The 22,497-nt window shown below is 32.3% G+C and overlaps 3 protein-coding genes across 3 annotated transcripts; all 3 read right to left on the bottom strand.

Annotated features, from left to right (window-relative positions):
* Nucleotides 1-2,624: 2,624 nt before the first annotated feature.
* LOC141665928 (ubiquitin-conjugating enzyme E2 10) lies at nucleotides 2,625-7,940 on the bottom strand. Its single transcript, XM_074471915.1, has 5 exons — nucleotides 7,787-7,940; nucleotides 7,604-7,682; nucleotides 6,855-6,982; nucleotides 5,365-5,469; nucleotides 2,625-3,053 (listed from the first exon to the last, which is right to left on the bottom strand). The coding sequence occupies exons 2-5, from the start codon at nucleotides 7,671-7,673 to the stop codon at nucleotides 2,910-2,912; spliced, it is 447 nt and encodes a 148-aa protein (XP_074328016.1). The 5' UTR covers nucleotides 7,674-7,682; nucleotides 7,787-7,940; the 3' UTR covers nucleotides 2,625-2,909.
* A 299-nt stretch (nucleotides 7,941-8,239) lies between these two features.
* Nucleotides 8,240-11,185, bottom strand: LOC141663826 (putative inactive receptor kinase At4g23740). Its single transcript, XM_074469658.1, has 2 exons — nucleotides 9,647-11,185; nucleotides 8,240-9,220 (listed from the first exon to the last, which is right to left on the bottom strand). Exons 1-2 carry the CDS (start codon nucleotides 10,869-10,871, stop codon nucleotides 8,568-8,570), a joined length of 1,878 nt encoding a protein of 625 aa, XP_074325759.1. The 5' UTR covers nucleotides 10,872-11,185; the 3' UTR covers nucleotides 8,240-8,567.
* Nucleotides 11,186-12,343: 1,158 nt separating this feature from the next.
* On the bottom strand, nucleotides 12,344-18,821 carry LOC141667156 (hydroxyproline O-galactosyltransferase HPGT1-like). Its single transcript, XM_074473542.1, has 12 exons — nucleotides 18,437-18,821; nucleotides 18,043-18,106; nucleotides 16,457-16,506; nucleotides 16,154-16,347; nucleotides 15,701-15,764; nucleotides 15,542-15,614; nucleotides 14,822-14,945; nucleotides 14,365-14,452; nucleotides 14,216-14,266; nucleotides 13,156-13,227; nucleotides 12,819-12,931; nucleotides 12,344-12,673 (listed from the first exon to the last, which is right to left on the bottom strand). Exons 1-12 carry the CDS (start codon nucleotides 18,556-18,558, stop codon nucleotides 12,651-12,653), a joined length of 1,038 nt encoding a protein of 345 aa, XP_074329643.1. The 5' UTR covers nucleotides 18,559-18,821; the 3' UTR covers nucleotides 12,344-12,650.
* Between the last annotated feature and the right edge of the window lie 3,676 nt (nucleotides 18,822-22,497).

The raw sequence follows: 22,497 nt of genomic DNA on the forward strand, positions 1-22,497 counted from the left end.
TCTCTCATTCTTCCATTTCCGAAAAGGTATTGTAAGCCCAAATCGGACATCGTATGCAAAATATGCAGCCAAAACAGCGAAGCTCCCCGAAAACAGAATGCAACAGCGGAAAATCTCTGTTTCTTACAGTTTCGTTGATCGAACAATTACATAAAACTTAATACAGCTGAATAAGCATATTCTATTACACCAGATCATAACCTTGATCAATTATAAATTGAGACTACAAGATTACAAAACCAGAATAGAAAAGACTATCACGTTCAACCCTCGTGATTTACAACAAAACCACGATAAATCCTGTGGGATCTTAATCATGATAAAATAACCACGATTAAACCACGTGGGATCCAAACACGTAATTAAAGCATGGCCATAATAGTGAATAACAACCTGCATCATATAATCAATACAAGCATACCACTATATGAATGTACATATAATTATGACATGGACTTCATATCATAAAACGAAGAACCTGGAACCTGTCTCTGATACCAATTGTTGAGACAACGGGATCTCGGCCCTGCATTTTCGATATGAATATTCGATAGAGAGTTTGAACAGAACGTTAACCTTAATCGCCACGGAGCAAGCGATTCAAATCCACGTCTTCTACTGTATTCCTCGATTTTCCTTGGACGAAGTGTGGGCTTCGATCTCCCAAGGTTTACCTCTCCTAATAGCTCCGAAAATCCAAAACTTCAACGGGCTCCTTGAGAAAAACATTTGCCTCTCTCAAACCCTAGGATGTTATTTTCTGTGATCTCACACATACATGCACGCACCTCTCTTTGGCTTCAGAAGAATTAGAATATTTATAGGCTACGGTAGGGATCATGGATAATTAGTTCGGGCATCCTAATGACATTCTGGGTCAAACCCAATGTCATTAAATATTAATTCAATTCACTAAAGAATTAATATTTACACTACCTTTCCTAATTCCGTAAATTAAATATTTAATTCAACTCTCATATTATTTAATTATTAAATTCCCCATGTTTAAGATATCGCATGTCCATTAATTAAATTAATTTCAGACAATTAAATTAATCAACATCTTTTATCCTTGATCATCCACTCAACCTTAAAATTGTGCAAGAATAAATCTGCCTTCGGGACTAAATCACAATTATCTTTATGAGCTTTTAAGAGGACATCATCACCCGAAACTATTCTTCGGACATGGTTTCCTTTTATAGTCAATATCCCACTTTGTATATAATGTCATTGCCAAATACATAAATTCATAATTTAAAATAAATTACTTAATGTATGAATCAAGGCATGTGCATTAAGTACAAGTGTCAAACTGGACAGATAAATTGGGACGGAGGGAGTATTATTTTAACAACCGAGGGGAACACTTGGGGGTTAAAAATGACCATAATTGTCACTTCAAAATAGTACATCGTGTACCGTTTATACAAAACACCTAAAACGGAATTTCGTGTAACGTTTTGACATTTTGAATTTTTTTTTTTATGCGCAAAATGGTAGATAAAGTAATGTTTTGGTACAAAACGCTATATGATGTACCGTTTTGAGCCAAAACGCTACTTCAATCACCGTTTTGCACATTTTAAAAAAATTAAAAAAAAAAATTAAAGTACCAGAACGATACATTATGTACCGTTTTGCATTAAAAATACCAAATGTAAGACGAAGTACCGTTATAAAATGATATTTTGGGTCATTATTTTCAAAAGTAACATTTTGGATCATTTAACATTCAGAAATGACATTTTGGTCCATTGTTCGGGAAACAAGGGGTCTGGTAAATCAGTGAGGCCCGGCTACGTTCATGCTTTCACGGCCCCCCTAGAAACACAGATTCTGAAATTCACCAGCATGTGATGCTCATTTGCCAACTTGTAGAACCTGGCGTCCCAGCACCAGACTGAGGTCTTCACAAGAAAGAATTTGAATTTTAAAAGTGAGAAAGCCAAAACTCACAAATCCGTATTTAAATTAAAGGTGAGAAAGAGAAAGCCAAAATCCCAAATCCGTATTCAAATAAATATGCATCAACTAGCTGTCGTTTATTTTTTTTATAAATAAATTAAATCTCACATGTATTAATATGAGTCTTATCAATTAAATTTGTCATGTTATTCAAAATTTATTTTGAGACATCTCGCATTACTCTATTTCAGATTTTTCAGATATAAAACATGCCCTTGAAGAGATCTAAAAGCAAACATTCCATTGATTGCCCAAGGACATGGTAGAAACAACATGAAGATTGAAGACTAGGCTTCTCTTTGATTTTATTAATCGTCCATCTATTTTTTCGATTTTCACTAAAATTTAATTAGTGAAATTTTAGTCTTAAATAAGAACACTTTTTCGATGTACAATCAATGTATTCGATATGTTTATGGCCTTTGGGCACCTTTCAAAACTTTTCCAAGAGAAAGTTGTAAAATGTAATTTTTTTTTAAAGTATTATCTAGATCGAATTAATTAATATCCTAATTTTGGGAGAAAATCTGTCACAAATATGTGATGCTCGTCAAATCAGTCACACAGGCCAAATCATGGTATGAAGTGGAACCAGACAGATGCATACAGAGAGTTGCTGAAAGTTCTTCGAACTTTTCTTTGCCCAACAAAGAAAATTGGAAACCATATTACATACAATTATTATCAATATCTTCGTACTAAATCAGAAAATAAAAGTAACAAGAAACACACGACTATTGTTCTTGTAAAGACATATTCTTATACAAAAACAAAACATAATTGTGCTTCAGGGAGAATTCCCAAAGTTTCCTGATCCATCTTACAACGGACAGATCACTTTCATTCATTCATACAGCATATTAGTAAAATCCCAAGCCACAAGGAAAACATGTCCACGAAAGAGACAAGAAAAGAAATCCCTCCTATCACACAGGACCACGCTAACCCATGGCATACTTTTGAGTCCAGCTTCGGGCAGTTGTCTCGTACTTGTTCCTATCCGTCTTATACATGTGAGCTATTTCTGGTACGAGAGGGTCATCAGGATTTGGGTCCGTCAACAACGAACATATTGATAGCAAAACCTGTATAAAAGAAACAAACATGAAGCTTGTGCACAAAATGTTTACATAATTTTACCTGCCGTACTCTTAATCATACTTTTAAATTTCTGTTGAAAGATTAATACCGTTGGGATGATATCAATTTTAAATGTGAGTCCTAGAACATGAGATTTTAAATGCTTTAACGCAGCCCTTAACCACTCTCAATTAATCTCTTTAGAATAATTTACATGACATGGCTCAACATTACTTGCCTAACTTTAATAGTGATCTGTAATACCTAATAAAAACAATACTACAAATTAAATAAGATTACTATAGTGCCAAATCTGAAAGATTCAATAAATTCCGTTTGGATTTAGTAATGTTGAAATATTCAAAATAAATAATATAAATTTAAAATATATTATTTATATTTTGAGAAAATTACTATCGGTTAATATCCTTAATAATTCAGATTTATCAATATTTTTATTGATCAGATTTTGAGAGAAATTAACAGTTTAAGTAAATTGAAAAGAGATTTATTCAACCAAGATTATTTTTTGAATTCTTCAGAGATAAATTAAATACTCTCACATAAAAATCATCAAAATTTATATATATATATATATGTATTCGAGATAATTAAATAAATATATTTCAAAAACTATTTTCTCTGAAAATGAAAACTATTGTCTGATTTTAATATATTTAGGACCCAGCCCAATCATTCTTCTCAGACCCGGTCCATTTTATTTAAAATTGATATACTCGTTTATAAATCAAAATGTTCTCAAAATCATTTTTAATGAAGCCAATTCGGGTACAAAAATTAGTCCAACTCATTTTTATGCAAACACTACAATACAATCCTGGACGTCCGAATATTGTGAGATCTAATATCTGTCTTTCGTACTCAAAAATATATACTCAATTAGATTTTTACAGGGATTGTGTATGCGTCTTTCATTTCTCTCTCGTTTATTCTCAAAATATTATGAACGATTAAATCACAAAATCGATATGGTTTTGATCGATACACCATAGTCTTGCACATAATCCTGTTAATCTTATTTTTCATAATCCATTTATTGAGTTAATTCTATAAGGATCGATAGGAATTCTTTAAGAGTTCCATCGTTTAAGCCTCAAAAGCAGCTTTTCCATCATCGCAAAAATAGCTCAATAATGGATTAGTGAAAATGAGATTAATCAAATTATATGCAAGACTTTGGTGTATCGATCAAAAGCATTTCGATTTCGTGATTAAATCGTTCGTACTATTATTGTTCATAATATTTTGAGAATAAATGAGAAAGAAATGAGAGGCGCATACACAAACCATGAACTGTAAAAACCTAATTGAGTATATATTTTTAGTACGAACGACAGAGGTTAGATCTCACAAAACACGACCAGGATTGTAGTGTTCGCATTAAAATGAGTTGGGCTGACTAATCAAAATAGGCTTGGACCGATTTTTGTACACGGATTGGGTTCATTAAAAATAAATTTTGAGAACATATATAAATATATAAACAAGTATATCAATTTCAAATAAAATGGACTAAGCCCGAGAAGAATGATTGGGTTGGGCTCCTGAATATATTAAAAACTAGAAAATAGTTTTCATTTTCAGATAAAATAGCTTCGAAATATATTTATTTAATTATATTGAATATGAGAGAATATATATATATATAGACACGAAAATAGATATATAAATTTTGATGATTTGTATGTGAGAGAGTATTTAATTTATCTCAAGAAGAATTCAAAAAAATAACCTTGATTGAATAAATCTATTTTCAACGCACTTAAACTGTTTAATTTCTCTCAAAAGCTGATAAAAAATTTTATTGATAAATCTAAATTATTGAGGATATTAACCAATAGTAGAATTTTTTTTTGATTAAAATAAATAAATATTCTCCCAAAATATAAATAATATATTTTAGATATATTATTTATTTTGAATATTTCAACATTCCTAAATCCAAACAGAGTTTAGTAAATCTTTTAAATCTTTCGGAACTGGCATTATAGTAATCTTATCTAATTTGTAGTCTAGATAGGTTTGGTAATACTACTGCATTGACACTATAATAAGTATGAGGACTAAATTATTAAATCAACAATTATATTAATAGAATTTAATAATATTCTGAGGCAGGGAGTATCATTTTGTATTTTAAAATATAAAACTATTATTGACTAAGGTTTATACCTACTTTCCTATCAATATTTTCATTGTGAACAATCAAATTTAAATGTAAAACAATATTTAACTTGATTTTAGTAACACCTAAGGTTCATTAATGCAAAGTTGTTAGTGTAATAAAACAATAACCTTGGATATAGTAAGAGCTGGACTCCATTGTTCCTTCAAAATATCAAGACAAATGCTGCCATTGCTGTTGATATTTGGATGAAAAACCTTAGTTCTGAAAGCTACCTGCAAAATTCAATTGAATCGTATATAAGAAACAAAGAAACTGCAACACAAAAGAAAATATTTCTTGCTCAGAAGCACATAATTAGACACAAAAATGAAGCACAGTCGAATAGCGGAGTAAGAATAATTTACATATTAAACAGTATCCTGTCTAGTAATAAAAAAACATAGACAAGAACCCTACATCCAGTTGTTTTTAAGTGGATTGTAAGATCTAAAAGAGCATAGTCCGAATGCTGGCTCAAATATGGGCACCATGCACGATACCAAGACAACTACAGAAAACACAAGACTATAGCTGACAACTACCATAACTGTACGACAGCTTCAATATAAAATGAGAAAAATCATTACCCCATATTTAGGAGCTAGGAGTGTTACCAAATCTTTTATTAGGCACTGCGTAAGCTATTTTCAAATATATTATCTGAACTATGAATTGTGAAAGAAACTTATTCTACACAACTTACATAACGGAGTATATAACTAGAGTGAAGGATTGAATGTCCTTACCATTATTGCAATGTAATTACGATTGCATATTTATAGGTTACTCTATTTCAATCTAGAAGATAATACTGCACATGCACAACTGATTGGCAATTGCAGGCACATCCAAATAAACTAAAACCAAAACCTATCTGGAGACCAATGAAATGGTTACACAACCATTAAAAAGTGTTTATCCTCAAACCTTTGAAGGGTCTTCAGACTAAAATTCATATAATGGCACCAATTAATGCCCCAAATCAATCTATTCCGTGCCCTCGGTCCTATTCAGATGCAACCTTCCATGAGTAGCCTGTCACAATTGAACAAAATTCTCCAACTCAAACATCACTTAAGGTCCAATTTACATAATACTTGTGTCAAGAATCAGATATTCAGATCTAACTTGTTTCCTGCAAACCAGAACAGAAAGGTCATAGAATCTGTTAATCTCTCAACAATGGTCATGCAACGGCTGTGTAAAACCAGAGCAAACTGGTAGTTTAACACTTCAATGAAACAAAACCCATGCCAAGAAGAAGCCTGCAACACCTAGGACCATGTAGACGAAATTTATGCAGTAAAGGAAGCAGTTCTATAGAAATATGTAAGCTCTCATCTATTCAGGTGGTCGAAGAAGAATAGCAAGGCTAGCAGTTTCAGCCTCGATTCCAGCATCAATTTTTTGGAAAGCATTTCAAAAAATACAGCACAAAAGAGGGAGTATCGCCCCCATTGTAATGAATTGCAGAATTCGCAGATTTACAAGCCCTCTTTACCAAGTCCCAACAGATGTAAATCTTAATATTACGGATTCTTGCGACAGTCTTCAGTTCTATACCAGAATAAAACATGACTGATATATCTCATATAATGCAAAATGCAATATTAATTACCTTTGGTGGCTTGAAAGGATAATCTGGTGGAAAATGAATGGTAACTAGAAACACGCCACCCGCATACGGACTGTCTGGGGGTCCCATGATAGTTGCTTGCCAATGAAACATGTCTTCAGCAACAGGGCCTGAAAAAAAAAATGAAAAGGAAATAAATAAAAAGGAATAAAATGCAGCACGAAATCAGCAAGTTATAATAGTGTCAATGGCATCCATATGCCAACCACAGCTGGCTTTAGGTATCTAATATAAACCACTGACTTGTGAGCCTATGCCCTATAGTTAATCTACTAGCTTACAAAATACATTAATGAATCATCCAACAAAACCAAAAGAGAGCTCAAAGTTCAAACAGCCAATAATCTTTTCTTTAAATCAAACAACTCCATACTAAATCCACCCAAATTGTTCAATTTCCAGTAAACACCGTGACCCACGTACAAAAATCTTATCTACACTTATAATCTCATCCAAATACAACCAACTACTAATCCCCAAAAGTCTAGCCTAAATTCACATAATTTCAAGTTTCAACAGCAACCCATATAGTATTACTCAAGTTTCACACAAAATCTCCTAACGCAACACTCTCACAAGTCACAACTAACCAAATTTAACATTTCTTAACAACCCACAGAACATATCAATTCAAACCAAGAAAGAAACAAAAAGGCTGAATAAAAATCGAAACTTTATTGACACAAACAGGCATATAAAGAACATCGAGCAAAGTGGGATTATATAAATACCAGCACTGCAAGAAGTGGGAGGATCTTTCTGCAGATCCTTGAGCTCCTTCAAGATCCGCTTAGAGGCCATGCCCAATTCCTACAAAAATTAAAACCCCAGATCAACTAATTCACATCCACAAATACAGATATTAAGATAGATACATATTTTTGCGCTTGTAGATAGATAGATAGATATATTACCTCGAAGATCCTCGCCTTGTTAGAAGGAGAGGTAGAGAGGGAGAGAGAGAGAGAGAGAGAGATATGGAGAAAAATTTCTTGTAAACAAACCAAGAATAATTAAGAGACAAGTCTCGTCTTCTTTGCGTCCCCCCATTGGTCTTATCTACCTGCTGGGTCCCACTTCCTTTTATGGAAATGAATTAATCACACAAAATATGTGATACATTTATAATTATAAACTCTTTTTTTGTGTTTAGAGGCAGAGATTAACACAAATTTGTCAATTTAGTATTATGTAAAATTTAGCCGGTAAGTCCTACGATTTTTTTATATTTCATTTTTTATATTCAGATATTTCTTTATATAATTATTTATCATCTAGGAATTTCATATTATCAGTAATAATAATATTGATTTAATTAGTGATATGTATGATTTTAAAAATGATAATATAAATTTGTATAAATGCTACTATGCATTTTATAACATACAAGTACATGATTACATTTCACCTGTGGTCATGTTCTTGTTTTAAATCAATGAAGCTGCTAAAGCCGAAAAGGAACATCATACTTTTGTAGATTCTACAAGTTTTAGTGGTAACACTACTCAAGTGATAATAGTAGTTACAACGGATGGAAATAACAAACAAGGGCCAACGCACACAAACTACCTAACCATGCCTTGAAAATTACAATTGAGGAAAAATACATCTGGCTGAATTGTGTTCACTGAGTTTGTGAAAAGCAGCAACAGAGCATCAACCTAAAACCTGATCAAAGTAACATAAGTTTGTCACTCATATCGGACCATTGGTGGCAGCAAGCAATGGGGTTGGCGTACAAGTTTCAGATTTGGCTTCGGAAGATCCCTGGTACTCATTGTCAGGTGGCCTAATATTTTCAATCATTTCGACAACCTCCACCATCTTAGGCCTCTGATCTGGAAATCTTACTACACATGACATCGCTATCTGTAGTAGCTCCACCAATTCTTCCTCTATGTTCGGATACTTCATTAGCTCCAAGTCGAACACTTCTCCAGTCCATTCTTCTTTAACAACTGATGTGACCCACCGAACCAGAGATATCACGTCGTCGTCTCCAGCATGGTGAATAGGGGATTTAGCAGTGAGGAGCTCAAGCAAGAAAACACCAAAGCTATAAACATCAGAAGGTTGTGTGGCTTTTCGGGTATCTATTATTTCTGGAGCTCGGTAGCCAGCATTACGAGCTATAGGTAGAGCCAGGGGACTCGTTATGGTTGACAAACCAATATCTGAAACACAGCCATATTGTTGAGAGTTTAAAAGGATATTGGAGGATTTTATGTTTCCATGGACAAGTTTTCCACCGTTCTCTCTGTGGATTCGTGCAAGGCCTCTTGCTGCACCAACTGCAATCCTTAGTCGAGTTTTCCAACTCAAAGGGATCCTATCTTCTTCCCTTTTACCTGAAAAAAAGTGTTAGCTCTACGAATTTCATCAAGTTTTCTTGCTGAAAACCGTTAGCAGGAACATAGTGAATCTAAAATGGTTGACATTCAACAAAAGTGCATAACTTTCTAATATCAGTCTTCAAGAACTACAAGTTACAATCTTAGTAATCAGCTTAATACAAACCTTCTCAGTAAAAGAATTTGAAGGAAAGACTGTAGCTGGCTTTGAATCTATAAACCAAGTTTATGATTTATTTTTTCTTCCATTAACTTAAGACTATGCAAGGATATAATCAATAATCGAAGTCAAACAGTAGTAAGCTGTTGAGATTGAATTTAATTCCAAAACTTAAAACATGGTAGTCTATATAGTAAGTTAACAACAAATATAAGAAGCCAGGTTGATGATATAATATTCATGAAGGAATTTGAAGAACATACCATGCAACACTGTAGCTACACTCTCATGGCTGTAATAATCACATACCACAAGCTTCTCATCTTTGGAGTAGTAATATGCCCTCAGCTCAATCACATTTTCATGTTTGATACTTCCTACAAGCGCCATTTGTTGCTCGAATTCTCGTTTACTAACACTAACGTCCTTCAACCTTTTCACCACCACAGACCTCCCATCCTCTAATATGGCCTTATAAGCCATACCAAATGTTCCCTTTCCCAGTATCACAGCAGATGCCCTCAACAAATCCTCCAAATCAAATATATAGTTACATCCCTCAAAGAAAACCAACTTATTATTGGCATCCTCATTCTGTGAAATTTTCTTCGCGGGTGACATTCTCCCTTTCTCCAACTTGCTGACGAACACATCTACATCTTTTCTTTTCAAGCAGCACACGAGCAACATTAATATGAATCCAATAAGCCCAAGAACACAAGCAGCAATAACAATTCCAGTTACTGCTCTCTCACTTAGCTTTCCGGCACTTTTAGGCTTTGGGTTTGGTAGAATGGAGGGAGGAAATCCATGGAGCTTATGAATAGGACGCGAATATGACAAAGAAATATAATTACCAACAAACCATGATTTTGGAAATTTTTGAAAAGATTTTGGCATACTACCAGCAAGCCTGTTATGCGACAAGTTTAACAATTGTAAACTATGCAAATTTGATAGAGAAAAAGGAATACTACCATTAAAAGCATTGTTAGACAAATCGACGATAACAAGATTCTTCAAAACAGAAATATTACAAGGCAAAGGACCGGAGAAGCTATTTGACTGAAGATAAAGATTGGTCAAGTTTTTAAGATTCAACAAATCAAGAGGGAAAGGTCCGGATATACCATTTGATCTGAGGCTCAAAATATGCAATGCTGAGAGATGACTGAGAGTGTTCACTGGAAGTGGACCATGAAAACCAACTCCAGGCAACCGGAGAGCAATTACACGAGACCCATCTTCACTGCATGTTACTCCAGTCCAGTTATTACATACAGGAATTTGTTCATTCCAGTTTATAAAACGAGAATGAGGAACATTACTCAAAAATTCGAGCAATGCCTTCTTATCACCATCAAAAAGATTAGCATTTCCTTTAAAAAACAAGAACCCCGCCAAGAAAATTACAAAAAACATGTAAACTTCCTTCATTTTCTTGCCCGTTGAGTTGCATATGAATAGAAATCCTAAAACACTGAGCATTACTAGGAGCAACCGAACAAGTTACAGCTAAAGCATATATATAGACAACATGCAAAAGAAAGATACTTCAAATTCAAAGAAAAGTAAAGTGGGAATATGTGGAAACTAACATAAGATTAAAGAGACGGGAGGTAATGAATTTGAAATAGGTGCTTTGATCAAAAGGGTAACAACATAAAATAAAATAAAAAATATCAGCTTTTTTCTTTGTTCTTTTTCTTATGGGCTGCATTACAAATTCAAGAATAATATTCTTAAGGAAGATAGAAGAAAACTATCTGCTTTTCTCATAGTACTGTTTTGTGCAGTCTTTATCTCCACAAAATGGTGAGTTTGAATTGAAAAGCAAAATAGAATGAACAAGATAGGAGTAGTACGAAAGACAGGAACTATGTTGACGTTGGTTTTACAGATTGGTGATGTAGCTTGAAATGGTGAGAAGTGGGGACAAGTTCTTGTAACTTGGTTTAGTGCCTTGCTGCTCATTTCTTTTCTTTATTAGTGGATGGATGCCTTTTACTTTTAAAAATTTGTCAAGGTTAAGTTTCAGAAAAAGAACTGAAAATAAATTTTAAATTTCGTTTCTTCACTTTTCTGTTCTTTATTTCCTTTCAAAAAATATAACAAATTGATAACATTATAAAATTAATTTCAATTGTGCACAATTTGCGTACTCACAAGTTAAAAACTAGTGCTATAGTGCTAGTCAGATACTTAAAAGTATCGCCAACAAAGGGTTGGTGACTATGCCTTATACCATTCTCTCGACTCAACATTCAAATATCCAAATTAGATGAGTATATCCATTTAATTCAAACAAAATATTTATTTATATAGCTTCTTTTGGGAGTGGATGACTTTTATCCATTAAATTAATAATATTAATGAATCTAAAGTTGGGAATCGTGAAATAATCGAGTCAAAGGTCTGGCACACGAACAATGCACAACTCTCGCAGATCGCGCAGAGTGTCGTGTAATATTTTGTGTCATTTATAAATACAAGTCAACAACTACTATGTATCAAATCGCTAATTTTTTCGGACTGACATGTAATGTGTTATTGGATTTGATTGTGAGCCTGAATATTATAAATAGTATCAGAACTTTACCCGGCCGGAAGTGCAAAGGCACGGCCCGGATTTTGTATGTGTGTTTGTGAGATTGATGAGGACGTCGATCCTACAAGAGGGGTATTTGTTTCGGACTGACCTGTGATGGGTTATTAGATCCCGATATACATTTGGTTGTCAGATTGGATGTTATAGTCCGAGTACTGAGAGTCTGGGTACTTGTAACTTGCAGAGATTCTATTTTCACAATTGTACAAAAAAATGACAACTGTGATATTGTGTAACAAACTAATTCCGTCTATTTGGAGAGAGAACAGGCAAGAACTCCACCAAGCTTTACAGTTACGGTGAATCCTGATTATATGATAGGAGAGTTGTAACTAAAATTTGACAATGCCAGGAGGGGAAACAATATATACCATTAAATAATGGATACAAAGGTGGCCAAAGATCTGGTATCCATTCAAAATACAATGTACACTGAAAAGAATCATACCAATCTTCCAAAAATCAAAAATATCTGTGATCAGCATATTTGCCAGCATCTGAAGCTCTTACCTCTACTTTCAACTTCACATGCACATCACAGCTCAAAATAGAGCCCTACACTCAATAATTTGTAGCCGGCTAGGTTCTATATTGTTGAAGGTAAAATCGGGCTCTTTACCACATGTAAAGTGACATACATGTTAAAAAAATTGGTTGGATCATGCAGCGGCACATACAGCCCCTGTAAGAAAAGAGGATTGAAGATAAATAATTAACTGTGATCACCTTTTCCAAGTATAAGGTTAGACATTATATCGGAAGAATGGTGCCAACATCATGCTAGTCTGGCATGTGCCTATGCGTAGAGCAGATGGGGAGAGATTAACCTGATGATCGCTGAGAGCAGCAAAATTTCCCTTCCTTGGCATGTTTTACATCAAGACCAATGAACCATGATCCAACACTGACATCATCATGTGCGTATGAACGCAAAATTGATCTGAAATAATCATAATATGTTAATTTACAACTAATTCGCTCCACAAGCCTTTAATAGTGCCATGATCCTTGCACTAACACGACCATATAACTCCCCCTTTTCTTTTTCTTTCAGCGCAAGGTTGTATAAATCACTTGCCAATAATCATAACTAGTGCAAAATTAAATAGAACATCTATGACTAGCACTTTACATAGGTAAAGAGGATGAAAATTGCCACTCTACCTGTTAATTAAGATGAAATGAGCCAATGCTCGTGATATTGCATACATCTCACCGGAAGCATGCCGAAAGTATCTGTGCATAATAAAGACATTAGTAGGCTACTGGTAACAAAATTCAAAAGAATAAGCAGCAGCACTAAGAGGAAATATTAGGATCATAAATACTTCAAGAGTTCAAGTCATACCATGACCATTGACCACACTTTAGTAATTAATTTATAAATATATCTACAAATTCCAGACATTTGGCGGTGCAAATTGGTTCAAATTATAAATTTTGACATGCATTTTATATAGTGCATCTACTTATCCTTATCCAAATAGTCCAAATAAATATTAAAATACATACTTCCTTCCATTAGTCTATTTATTAAACTGTTTGTGTATCAACAACAAGCTCTGATACTAATTGTTAAGTTTTTAATCAACTGTAGAGGGGGTGAATACAGTTTAAACAATCAAATCGAATTAACAAACTCAATAGAAAGAACAGCTTTTATAGTAATGAATAAAAACTGATTACAATACTCTCTCAAAGGATGGATAGATATCCTTGAGAGTTGCTAGGTTTTGTGAATGATATATCAATTTGAACACTTACAATGTAAACCTAACATATACTTATATACTGGACAGTTACACAATCAATCTAGAAGATATGTTACAATTGAATGAGGAATCTTAATATATTTCATTGATATGACATATTGATCCACATACCTTAACTATATTCTGCATGTGCAAATTAACATATAATTGCAAAAAGTATGGGCTAGACTTTAGAGTCCAATGAAACTATAGTTAGGAAGAGAGAGCATTCTAGTCAAATACTCAACATTACAATGACCTGCAATTACTTGTCTGCCTCTTATAGTAGTAACTATTAATAGAAGTGGACACTAAGAAAAAAACAATATCTGGACGCTAATACAGATACAATCACAGATTTTTAATATAGTTATACTCACAATTTTGCAATATAAGTGGACGCTAAAGAAAAAAAAATTATCTGATAGCTAATACAGACACAAGCAAGGATAAAATCTGATGTAGTTACTCACGATTTTGCATCTCCGAATTTCCACCAGTCTGGTTCGTACCATCTGTTAGTCCTGTAGAAATCAGGTGAAAAGGAACATCTTAAAACATATGGGTCAAGTGATGACTGACTGGGCATCTCTAATTTATGATAATACAAATAGCGACTCACTGTTCAGTGAAAACTTCGCCTGATTTCATGCATCCAATATAAACACGCGGAGTATCCAAATGATTAGCAAGCACTGTTCCAAGGGAATCTATACAGCAATGATATCCCATTATTACAACAATGGGCATAATTCAATTTTTTTTCCAAAATTGTGTTGTGTAAAATATAAAAAGAATTAATTTTCCTTTTTTCAAATTTGTATCCTCCATCAAAGGGCTTATATGATGATGATGATATAGGAAAAGAGCAAAGTGCAAAGATATTTGGTGTAGCGTCTATCAATGCAGGGGATGTTACTGAAGCATATAAAAAATCCTATTTTTTGAGGACATGGAATGAAAAGCATAGAAAACTTACATTATTAACTGATAATGAATAAACCTAGAACCAAAATACTACAATATGGTAACACAGAAACACAATATAAGAAGTTATTTGAGCATCATAGACTATATACCAATATTAACATAAATATCATCATTGACTTTGACATAAAACTCCGCATCCCAGTGCTCCGCCGCATGAATAAAGAACAACTTTGGTTTATTTGATAACTCTTCTAGAGTCTCCACGTGATCTTTCTGTTACGATACAAGAAAATAACATTTATTACTTAAATAAAATTCTATATCATAGAGGCCAAAATAATGAGAGAAGAAAAGAAAAAATGCAATTGGTCTTAAACTAGCAGCTTCAAAGATGTGCTCTTTGAGAATTAAGAAGGCATTCTTTTTTGACGATGTCCTCAATCATGTCATAGATCAGTTAAAGAACTAAATGCTAAATACTTTGTTGCTCCGATTACCATCTAGAGTACTTGTTATGCTACACATTTGAGCATCTGAAGAAGTTTGTAATGACTGAGACCCACAAAGGGTAAACAAGGAATAGCTTGGTACAGCCTATCAAATATCCCTCTTAATTGGGTAACAAGGGATCGGGGGTTCGAACCACAATGGAGGTAGAGTGTGTGAGTATTTAAATTTCTTTAATTGACCATTAGTCCATTACCCCCCAAAAAAGGTAAACAAGGACTTCCTTTCCTTTCCTTTACATATAGCATTAAAGTAACCTGTGCGTGCATATGTGCAGGCTCCCGCACAGATTACCTTCATAGATTGTGTAGGCAAAAAAATTAAGTTCAAACAGTAAGCACACAAAAAAGAAGCTAACATACAAGAATAATGATGTCATTGGTCTGCTTATTTTCTTGCTCAATTTCCTTCTCCAGACGGTCACCTTTATTCGGACTGGAAAATTAAATTCAATCAAATATATGAAAGCATGTAGTTTCTTTGAATAAATTATTTATTATATTAATTGTATATATTTAAACCTTCTTCCTATCACAAATCGTATAATTATGCCCTTTTCATCCTCCAATTTTTTAAGCGCTGCACCTGCATGATCCAGATTTAGATTAGCATTTTATCCTATGAAAACAACCTTGTAGAGACTTATCCACAAATCTAAAGCAAGACACCTTTAACTGGATTAAAATCACAGTCCAGGTTAAGGGGCTAATAAATCTTTTTAATCTGTCTCACTGTAATTTGTTAGTCAAAACTCCCAAAATTTATTTACAAATTTATTATAATATTTACTTGGATATAATTCTTTAACAATCTCTGTGTATACTTTATATACATATATTTAAGTAGGTAATCAGTTTTGTTGCATTCAACACTCATCAACAATCTTAAGCTTACTACATACGCGAAAGATTTTTGAGTATTACACAACAAAACGAATAAAGCCATTAATCTCACAAAAAAGTAGGGTATTCTACCAGTAGACATCCAGGCCCTGCGAATCGCATCTCGATTTTTCTTGCGGCCAAACCTTGTAATGATCCCTACCACAGCTAAAAGCCTTTTCTTGTTACCAGATCCACCTTTTACTGTAAAATGCCTTGCAATAAATCCTCCCTGTCTAGCCTTATCCAGCTCCAGCTGAAGGGCATCTAGTCTTTTCTGTTTTTCCCTGGAAAATCAGAAGCTGTTAATTAATGCCTGCAGCATTTCTACTTCAGAAAAGAAAGATAACATCCCCAATAGCAAAAAATGATAAGCTCCTTTGCCTATCAATGTACCTGCAGTCTATGATCTTCAATGTGTCATCAACTGATATTGCAGTGTTCCCCTGGAAGCAGAACACTAATTGTCTAATTTAGCTCGAGGAAGATAAATGTCAAAACAAAATTGTTAAATATCAGATTGGTATCATGACATTAACAAGCTTAGGTCACGACGGTGACATCATTCTCTTCATAATTGCTCCAGTAAAACTAAGGTAGAGGCAGTAAGTTATATTATTACAAAATTTATATTTACTATAGTCAGTATTGAAATAGGTAGTAACTCCTTCAGTTTGTTCTATATAAAGGCATAGCCTCATTGTTTTACTTAGAGAAGTTAAAATATGATTCATAACTACATGCTTCTCAATTTTCAGATTTGGACACCCAGTGCAAATATTGACCCAAAAGATGGGTACCAAGTGATCCAATCTCGGCCAAAATGGGTCTATCAAGTGAAGTGGAGTGTTAGAATATATTACATGATCCTGGTAAGTCTTTCTTGTAACTTCTTGTCTTATTTAGGTCTTAGAGCAAGTCCAACAGCTCCCTTAAACATGCTCTTAACTCCAAATATAAGAAATATGACAAAAAAATGTACTCCAACAGTGTCTTAGTGGTTCCTTATATCACTAAGACAACTCTCTCATGCCTTATCTTTAAGGAATCACAAGTTATCCCTTATTTCATTTTTGTCAATAAAAAATTGATTTCTCCCTCTTCTTTTTAGTTCTTTTCTCTCTTTTCCTTTCATATCTCATTCAAATTTATTATTATTATAATAATAAGGAATGAAAATAAGGATCATTGTTGGAGTTCAAATTCAAAATCATGTCTTAAATCACCACGAGTTAATATTTTATAATAGTTATAAGGTGTAAGAAAAGAAGAGAGCAAACCGAAAAGAACTTGAGAGAATGAAGGAGTCGTGACGTGAATTAACACTGGTCTAAAGTTGAATTTGCCCCGCTACGTACACACGGCCTCTTGGCAATCAACCTCCAAGGTTACACGACTTCTATTTCTTTGGTGTAGTACAAAGAAATAGATTGAAAACACTCTTGATCATTGCCCAAAAATATACTTATATCTATATGAGAGGAAAATTGTTTTGTGTGTGCAAACATGAGGGGGAGACCTCCTTTTATAAGAGCTCAAACTTGTAACTCCAAGAATGGCCAAAAGACACCATTAATACAAGGAGGTAAAAAGGCTCCAAAGTGAAAAGTCACAAACTGAAAAGTCTTGAAGATTTTTCTAGATTTTTCTTTTAAAGCAAACTATAGAAATAATATTTATATTAATATTAATTCTAACATAAGGAACTTGTTAAGATACCGTTGGACTTGACTTGTAACTTAACAAAAATTTAGAGATATCATCCCAAAATCAAAACCATATTAAAAGATAAAGCTTAAAGTACTTCTGTAATTCAATACTGAATATTATGTGCATTTTCTAATGTCGCATTGTAAGTTTAAAAATCATCAACTGAGAGTACTTAAGTATTCATCTATAATCCCATGAACGAGAACAATTTTCAGTGCAGCACGAAAATCCTAATCAATTACACCTGAAGTGGCCACACAAAACAACACTACCTGTTCAACTCTTCTGTCTAGCTCCTTAACTACATACACCCTGTTCTCCGCATCTTGCCATAATCTACACAAAGAATTAAAACTTAAGCCACTAAAACTAAGTCACACACAATTCAATTCAACTAATGTAAATCACACACAATTCAATTCAACTAATGTAAAAGATTTCTATTATCTCTCTAAACCTAAAATCTCAACAATGCTATCACAAAGCATATAGAATCTCCACAAACACAATACCAATACGAATACTAAAAAATAAATCTCAAACCAGTTAAACAATGCCACATTCAGCTCTAAAGCTAATCACAGAACCTAAAAACACAACAATGTTACAACATACACATACAAGTATACAAGAGAGAGAGAGGGAGAGAGGGGGGGGGGTGAAAACCTTCCAGCAACATAAAAGGAAGCCATGGTAGCTAACATACACAGCATTAGTGTGAATATTCGCGATTGGAATCTGGATGATGATGATGATGATAGGCGGTTACTGGATCCCCGGCTTTGCATATCTCCGGCGACGTCGTTTTAATGTCTACTGATTAAGAATCGGAAATTGAGTTTTCCGATCTGCTTTGAATGGAGAAAACAGTAAAATGATGGAGGAATTATGATATCTACAGGGGTGATATGTGTACGTACATCAGTACATTAATGTCAGACGTTTTTTGCAAACCACGACTAGCGATATTAGGAGACGATGATAATAAAGCTACGGTTTCTTTTTTTGGTGCTGATAATAGTTGCGCACTATTTCTTTAGATTTAATTATACTTTGATAATCTCAACTATTATAGCATCTCCGACCTCCTGTTAGCTAACTCATATTATTGGTGAGCAAAAAAATTAGATATTTGTATCTGCCTTTTTGTATATTTATATTTGTTGAGTTTACAAGCCTTTTTCTATATTTGTTGAGTTTATATCAGATTTAAATGTTTAAATCTAAATCTATATATTAATACATACATATTTATTACATAAATATTAAAATTAATATTTTATATATAATATTTTTAATTTATATAATATTAAGTGTGAAAATATTGTTCCTCATTAACAAAACTAGCGTAATAACCCGTGCGAGACACATGTCATTTTCTAGAATTTTTTTATGCATCATGCAATTATACAATTTTTAGTTGTTTTCTTATTTATAAATGTTGTACAATATTTAACGTATATCAAATACAAGTTGATTGTTTATCAATGTGTATTATTTTCGTACAATACATTACCAAATTAAACAACGTTTCTAATATAGCTCATTAAGCAAAATATATATATTCTTATTTGTACTGTATAATTTGTATTTAATAAATCAATAAAAACAAGTTAGTCAGTACGTTTAAAATTAAATGATTAAACTTAATTTGTAGAATGCCGTCAGTATGTTTACAAAAAAAAAACTAAAAATTAACATATATGTTAAATACAGAAATGACCAAATTTTTTAAATTATATTTAAATAAATTTTGTGTACTGGCGCACCCGAAGGGTAGCGGCTGCGGGTTACCTACGATTAAAATAAATAAATCTGTGTACTAGTCTATATTATTACTGAGTTCACTACCAACTTACAATTAACTTACTCAATTTAAAAAGATAAAAAATGCATAACTGAAGTCAGATTGACTTGCAATTATAATATACAATAATGTAAAATTTACACTACTATTAATATAAAAGTTGATTTTAATGAAAAATGTTAGTTTTTTTTATTTACATTACTATTAACAAAGTAAGATTAAGTTGTGTATGTGTCAGCATATAAATTATCGTATGTTACATTTCTTAGTAAATTACGATGATTTCAATTATTTATATGCTAAATATCTGATTTATATACATGTATAATCATTATTAACATTTAGTGAGGCAAATGATTACTTAAATAACATGTATCTATAATTATTCAAATATTAAAATTGTAATATAAATAAATTACGATAATTTATATATGATATTCACATTATCACTAACAAACAATCCATATCTACTTTTTACGCAATTGAGAGTATCAATTATGGTTGTAACATAAAAAAATTTATATATTGTAAGACTTATTATTGATATTCATGAGTTTTTTCAAGAATTTGAAGGAAAAATTGTAATTATATCGTTATTTAAACCGCTTTTAAATTTCTTTCATTACAACTCTAATATTTCTTCATATAATAATTTGACAACATTGTATAATATTCTCCTAAAATTAAATATTTTTCAATTCGATAATGTTTGATAAATATCAGTTGAACTGGATAATTCCTTCAAATTATTGAACAATATATATTTTTTAAATAGTATAAAATGCATTGAATCAAATTCTACAATATAGTATAAATATAATTTTTATTTGAATAATTCAAAATATTAAAATAATTCAAAATATTTGTACAATATTATCTTGATCAATGAATATTTCTTATCTAAAAGAATTATTTTTTAAAAGTTAGTTTTTTTAAAGTGAAAAATGAAAAATAAATCGATTTAATATATCATCATAGTTTTAACAAATCTCGTGAGATCTCATATTAAATTTTGAATATTTTTAAAAACGGGATAAGTCCCAAAAACAATAATGCGCTACCAGTGAAGTTAGTAATTTTAATACAAATAATCAAGTGACTTGATCCTATAAAGACCTCAAACGCATTAATTTATATTAACATAAGATATTAAAAAATTTCACATTATCAAGAAGATATTTTCCCCGAACCTTTAATTTAAATTTACTAAACGTAGAATGTGACGATATTTTTTGAGTACTTTTTTAATAATGGGCCAAGTTGTGATTTCAAATTCGAAATAACTAATAATGAATTAACTCATTATAATTCGAACTTATCTAAATATGTAATACCAATATAGATTATTTATATATAAGCGATTCTATTTTCAATATTTTCTTTAAAAATTATATATTTATATATATATACATTTTAATTATTTTTTATAATAAAAAATATGTTAAAAATATATGAGATATATTTTCAAACTAAAAAATGATTAATAAATAAGATAATAATCCATTTATGTATTATGCCTAATTTTATATCTGGAATTCAATTCTTTAAAATTAACTGTACAAATATTCAAGTACCTATTTTTTGCGGAATTTAAGTAACTATATTTAAATTAAATAAAATATTCATTTAGCACACTTACATATTATGTATATGATAAAAAGCACATGTGACAATATGGTGTAGTGGTAGGAGCTTGTATAGGTGAATGAAATATCTCAAGTTCGATTTCCACAAAACACATATTTTATATAAATATTAAAAATAGAATTTTATCCTGTTTTTCTCCTATTATATATAGAAAAAGCACAATTACATATTATGTGTATGATAAAAAGCCCACGTGACATTATGGTGTAGTGGTAGGAGGTTGTATAGGTAAATAAAATATCTCAAGTTTGATTTCCATAAACCACATATTTTATATAAATATTAAAAATAGGGGTAGTTTAGTCTTTTCAATGAGACTTTTTAATCTCAAGAATTTTATCCCCTTGTTCTCCTATTATATATAGAAGAGATTTATTAATTAATTTTAACATACAATGTCACAGCCCCAAAATAAACTAATAGAATATAACTAACAATATAAAGTTATTACAAACGACTGTTAACAACATTATCCAAGATCGCAAAGGTTCAGTGTTTGAACAGTGCAACACTACAATTATTACAACTTATATAAAGCTATCGGTCCTCACACCAATGCCAACTATACTACCTGAGCTCTCACATAAGCCTCAACATCTCCACTGGTAGACTTACGGGCAGTTTGCTTGAATCTAACCATACTTGCTAGCTGAAATATCATGAATGAAAAGTAAGAAGTGAGCCAAACACTCAGCAAGGTATATCATAAGACAAAATTTAACATCATAGCAATTTATAACTGGAAATTGAGGTGTATGGCATCATATACAAGTCAAAACATTTGTAACCAAATCATTGCTCAAAATCATTTTATGACGCTACGGATTACAGCCGATGATCAGCCGCGAAGTAATCCCGAACCTCGCTGGGTTCTAAATAATTTAATGGGATCCATAGGCATCTTTTAAGCCTAATATAATTAGTGTGAAAGGGACTTGCGTCTTAATCCAATTCACCAATCTCAAGAAAACATTCTTTTATTTAAAGAGCAATTATCTTTTATAAAACTGATGCCAAGGAAAACTTTACAAAGATCTAAACAAAGGGGTTTAAATCATCAATCAAGAATTTGAGTTATGACACTCTTATCTGAATGATTGGACTTCTCACTAGCAGGGTTTTCAAAGATGGACAACAATGGTTTGACAACCAGGGAAGAAAGTATTGAAAAAGAATCATAAAGTTATTCAACAAGATAGGGATCTCAAATTTTGAGGGTTATATATGGCATATATCTAGTGATAAAGATTGGGTATGATTATAAGGACTATGT

The sequence above is a fragment of the Apium graveolens genome, chromosome 6 (genome assembly GCF_009905375.1).
Source record: "Apium graveolens cultivar Ventura chromosome 6, ASM990537v1, whole genome shotgun sequence".
Classification (NCBI taxonomy): domain Eukaryota; kingdom Viridiplantae; phylum Streptophyta; class Magnoliopsida; order Apiales; family Apiaceae; genus Apium; species Apium graveolens.

Excerpts from the sequence above, each read along its gene's own strand:
- LOC141667156 (XM_074473542.1), bottom strand. The coding sequence starts at position 18,558 with ATGCAAAGCCGGGGATCCAGTAACCGCCTATCATCATCATCATCATCC. Across the intron at positions 18,107-18,436 it reads TCCTTTTATGTTGCTGGAAG|ATTATGGCAAGATGCGGAGA; the intron begins GTTTTCACCCCC and ends TTCTTTGTGTAG. Across the intron at positions 14,946-15,541 it reads CCAATGACATCATTATTCTT|AAAGATCACGTGGAGACTCT; the intron begins GTATGTTAGCTT and ends GTATCGTAACAG.
- LOC141665928 (XM_074471915.1), bottom strand. The coding sequence starts at position 7,673 with ATGGCCTCTAAGCGGATCTTGAAGGAGCTCAAGGATCTGCAGAAAGAT. Across the intron at positions 6,983-7,603 it reads TCCCACTTCTTGCAGTGCTG|GCCCTGTTGCTGAAGACATG; the intron begins GTATTTATATAA and ends TTTTTTTTTCAG. Across the intron at positions 3,054-5,364 it reads CAGCTCTTACTATATCCAAG|GTTTTGCTATCAATATGTTC; the intron begins GTTATTGTTTTA and ends TCTTTTATACAG.
- LOC141663826 (XM_074469658.1), bottom strand. The coding sequence starts at position 10,871 with ATGCTCAGTGTTTTAGGATTTCTATTCATATGCAACTCAACGGGCAAG. Across the intron at positions 9,221-9,646 it reads TGTAGCTACAGTGTTGCATG|GTAAAAGGGAAGAAGATAGG; the intron begins GTATGTTCTTCA and ends ACTTTTTTTCAG.